General features: G+C 27.2%; 1 protein-coding gene across 1 annotated transcript in view; it reads left to right on the top strand.

Annotated features, from left to right (window-relative positions):
- Window positions 1-322: 322 nt before the first annotated feature.
- The window catches only part of LOC136796550 (probable cytochrome P450 6a23), a gene marked incomplete in the record, with an annotated part of 14,575 nt that continues 9,777 nt past the window's right edge, over window positions 323-5,120 (top strand). Inside the window, 3 exon segments of the mRNA XM_067050582.1 lie at window positions 323-439; window positions 2,847-3,065; window positions 3,487-3,660. Of these exon segments, the coding sequence (XP_066906683.1) occupies window positions 2,848-3,065; window positions 3,487-3,660 (392 nt within the window).

The raw sequence follows: 5,120 nt of genomic DNA, 5'->3' as shown, positions 1-5,120 counted from the left end.
TTTAAGAAGTAATTCATAAGAAGCATTTAAACAGTATGAAAAATAAATGTTCATATGTTTGAAAAAAATACTAAAAAAACAACTTTATTCCACTTGAAAATATTTATTAAGATTTGAAAATTTTACTATTATTGGTTACTAATTTATTTAGTGTTTTATCTTAATGTAGAAATAGTATAGCTCAATAGTGAATCAGATTTCATTAATTCAAAATAAATTTAGATTCTATCCTCTGATTAGAAAGTTAAATAGCCTTATCTGTTCAATTAATTATTAAGGTTTTCAAAATAGAAATTCAGAATACAAAATAATGATAATGACTGATAAATATTTTACTTCAATTTCCAGTTATTGAAGGTCACTTCAATCAGATTGGATGTTGTTTAGGAAGTGGGCCACAAACCACAATAATTCAGTGTAGTCCTGCACAGCCTATAAGGTAAAGTTTTTTAGGTTAACTATGCACTTATTAATATATTTTTAATTTCATTGAGCTTAGAATTTATTCAAATAAGTTTGTACTATCTATTGCTTGAGAATGTTCCTTGAAATTACTGAGATTTTCATGAACATACATTTTTTTCATTTCTTTTTTCCCTGAATGTTTAAAGTCATATAATTGTTATTCCATATTAAGTCTTATTTTGACATTGATAGGGGATTTTGTATTCACATTTTAAATTTTTGTTTTTATTTCTTTATTGTTATACATGCTTCTGATTTTTAATGATAATTTGTCATTTGTAAGCTGTCAGTAATCACATTATTTGGTTTAATAATTTAATATTTAAAGTTTGTTGTTATTAAGTAAATAAACTAAACTATTCAGTAAAGTGTTATGTTATATAGAAGACCAGTATTGTAACTGTGGCATACTTTGTTTAAAAAATATTGAAAAAAAAAAAAATTAATATGAATATGGTTCTTCAGATTTTAATTTCGCACTCGTTTTAAAATATTACGGGTTTAGAATTGGGATGACTATGACTCAAATGTAGCTCCTTCCATTTATTTGAAGATTCATGAAACATTTATGGAAAAAGACATTTATAAATTGAAATAACATTTTATCTTATAGTTATAGTAAATTTGAATCATGAATAATAAAATATGATTAACTAGAGGTGCTTGTTATCCTTGAAAAGAATTGTCTCTCATTCATAAAAAAAAGAAGAAACTAAGACCAAAATATAAAAAAATATCAGTCTGTGCTGCTTTCTTTAGGAAAATTATGTGAACTAAATAGTACCTAACCATTAGAACCACAAACCTAAACTTTTTTGGGGGGATTTAGTTGATTTTTCCCGATTTAATTGGTTATTTTTTGTAATACTAAAACTGGAGCAATGAGCAGCATACATTTTTTTCTTCTAATGGTTCTGCTTATAATTATTTTTAAAATAGTAATTTTAGACAGTATAATTCACACTATCACACTTTTAAAGTTTTTGCAACGAGGTATGATTTATTGAGGTATCTGTTAAACAGAAATGATTGCTAGAGGCCTTTTTATTTTGAAAAGAAAGAATATATGTAATAAAACAAGGTACGTTTATTTAACAAACAATGAAGAACACTTGAGTTAATAAGTGTCAAAAATAACATAAAATTACAAAAATCAAATAAAATATTTTTTTTTTTTTAATTTCAGTTAGTTGGCCATTGTGGAGGCTGCTCTGGTTCATAAACTGCTCACAATTTGAAACTTAATGCTAGAAGATTTAAAGTAATATTTTAAAGTAACAGTATTTATAAATTTTAAGTGATATTATATATTATGCTATATTAAAGCCACATTGTATAGGAAATAAATGTAAAATTTAAAAATATTAAAAACCTATTGTGAAAGATCCAGAACATGAAACTCATCGAATAATCCATAAAATATTTTTATTTCCAAATATGTGTGGCTAATATTATAAGTACTCATATATGATACAACTTATACCAAGACAACCTATGAATTGTCTTATATTTATTTCTTGATAAAGAAAGAACAACAAAGCTCTTAAGCGATGGTCAGCGTACTAGTTCTTCCACCTATTATTAACTTATTATAGGCTAGATGTGGACCAGAAAGGTCCTCCCAACTAGAAGGTCAATCCATACTGACTCAAATCTGGGCATAGGAGCTTTGACTCCAGTGTCTGACACACTGAGTTACCCAACTCCTTTGTATAATCACCCTAAAATAAAATAAAAAGATCTTGTATTACTTTTAATTTACACCCTCAATGCATTACTTACATATCGATGCCTTACTTCATAGTGGTGCTAATTACATTTCTTTACAAACAATACAATTAAAGGTACTCTCTTTTAGGAAATTACAGCTTTTCAATTAATTTTCCTAAAAAAGAGAACCTTTAATTGTATATTTCATAGAACTAGTGGAAATGTACTTAGCACCACTATGAAGTAAGCCATTGATATCTCAAAAAAAGCATTTTCAATTGGATAAATATTTTTCAGTCTAGACGGTAGAATTTTATTTACTTGAAATATTAACGAAAACAAAGAGTAGATAAATCAATATAAAATAGGTTAATTGAATAATAAGTAAGAGTAAGTTTTAATATAAAGTTAAATATTTGAACTCCATTTTTTCATAAGTTAGATTTTTGATTTACATTAGTATTGCATCCATGGTGCAATATAAATTTACTTCTGGGATGAATCTTATCATAGATTATTTCATGACTACTAACACCATGCCTCTATTGTTGGAACATCAAGAGATGCATTTATGACCAGTAAAATGGTGATTGCTCTAGTCACCTATACCAAATTAAGTGTTTTATGTTTCATGAATTATTAATGTAGTTCTCAATTATTTTATGTTTCAGAATGTTGACAGTTTGTTTAATAATATTGGCTCTAACACTTGTGGCTTTCATAATAAACAGGGTTCGTAAGATATATTTATTTTGGGAAGAAAGAGGAATAAAGCATAATAAACCTTTATACTTATTTGGTAATACTTTGCAAGTTTTACTAAATAAGAAAAGTATCTCCTCAATTTTTGAAGATCTTTGCAAAACTTATCCAAATGAACCACTCTTAGGGTAAGTATGTCACTATTTTTTCTTTTTAAGTTCTGCAATCATTCTATCTTGATTTAATTGTAAAATAACTATTATATAAGGAGAAGTTGGTGTAACTGAATTGATTACATCATCTAGCAACTTCTTCTTATTACATCTACTGTAAACTACCTCCACACTATGATTAGGAATGATTTAGGTAGTAAAAATGGCTCAGCTATATCATTTCCAGTTTTTAAGAGCTAGAATAGAATTTGTATTTTTTGGCATACAATTTTAATAATGTGTAAATTGGTGGCCCCGTCAAGTGATCTTTACTATATGAATGTTGACCTCACCAATATGGATTTTAATTTTTATACTCAGATATTTTAATAAGATATAACATATATTGGTCAACTTTTATATAGAGAAAACTGAATATTCCTCAACATATTTACAGGCATTACGATTTCTTGAAGCCGTCACTGATAGTTCAAGATGCTGATTACATCGAGAAGGTATTAATTAAGGACTTCGTGCATTTTACAGATCATGGTTTTGAAGTGAATGAAGAAAAAAACCCAATAGATTCACAATTATTTACTATGTGTGGAAAGAAGTGGCGTGCATTCAGGTGACTAAATCTTTAAAATATAAAAAAAAAAAATTACTAAAATATATTATGAAACATGCTCTATATTTTTGTCATAGCCCCTATCTAAACAATAATGTTAACAACATTAACAGGAGGTAAAAGGATATTTTTGTACTCTTGTATCAGCATACAAAACAGATGTTTTATATAGCATTAAATAGTCCTCATTAGATAATCTTTTATAATCATGTGAAATAGTAGATTTTTATATAGTTTTGTTACAGTAATTTAGCAATTTTATAAATCATGAGTTTATTTTAAACTCAAGAGTTATTTTTAAAAAATATTTGTACATGAAGCCTTGGTGGTTTGGGCTACAGATCTGAATTTTCAACTTAAAAGGAGCCCTAGTACAAATCTGGCTCCTGATGATTTACTTTTATTACATGGCAAACCTTTTTAATTAAATCAACACTCTCACATTTGCTGGAATAAAATTATAACTAGTAGGATAAGATGCTGGTCATTTCAAAGTTGGTGTTCATAAAGGTATTTAATCCAATATACAAACTATGATCTAATGCATGATGCAAGATGTTTCAGCTATTATGTGAATGAAATAATTTGGCTAAATGAAATAAACAAAAATCTCTTTTTGTTTCTAAATATATATTGTAATATTCATAAATTATTTAAAATAAAATAGATGGAATTTAGAATAAATATGAGAATTTTCATTTTATTATATGTAATATTATAGACTCTTAATCTCAGGGCAGGTTTCTTGGCAATCAGTACAGACACTTAGCTAAATTAACATCTACTTTTACAAATATACTTAAAATTCTATGTTGAACAAGACTAACCAATTTATGCTCTTCTATCATGACTGATGGTTTTTGATGACTTCTATTTCACAAACTAACACTGTGTCTAAACAAAGAATTTGGTCATCTAATAGTTTTAACACATCTCATCCCGGTGATCCAAAACAAAGAGTCACTTTAACTTTTTGGATGACTCTAAATGTCCCAGTGAGGGAGACAAAGAATGTTCAGGACCTCCTGCATCCAGGATATGTCCTACCTTTCCCGCATATAAACATCAAGTGAAATCTAAATCTAGGCCCCTTTAGGTCTAAATGTTCCATGTAAACATCGATTGTTGTACAACAGTTTTGAATTTTTTTTTATGAATTTTAATCTTTAACAATTATTTTTCGACTTATATTTTTTTCTTGAATTTACTGTAATTATAAACATGATGGGAAGTTGAATAAAGTTTAAAATATTTGAATCTGCTCAACATAGCAGCGATTTTACCAACTTCAGAATGGCCCTGCCATCTTAGCTTTATTTAACAATGTTTCCACTCTATATTTGACTCAATAAAATTGGTTAGCTTTCTTTTTGGCTTAACAAAACAAATGAACAATATTGGAACGATATATAAAATAAAAACATATTAAAAACCCTTTATACATAAAAATAACTATTTAC

The sequence above is a fragment of the Halyomorpha halys genome, unplaced genomic scaffold (assembly GCF_000696795.3).
Source record: "Halyomorpha halys isolate HHAL.00 unplaced genomic scaffold, Hhal_1.1 Scaffold1761.1, whole genome shotgun sequence".
Classification (NCBI taxonomy): Eukaryota; Metazoa; Arthropoda; class Insecta; order Hemiptera; family Pentatomidae; genus Halyomorpha; species Halyomorpha halys.
The sequence above is the reverse complement of the archived record's forward strand: the minus strand, read 5'-3'. Positions and strand labels throughout refer to the sequence as shown.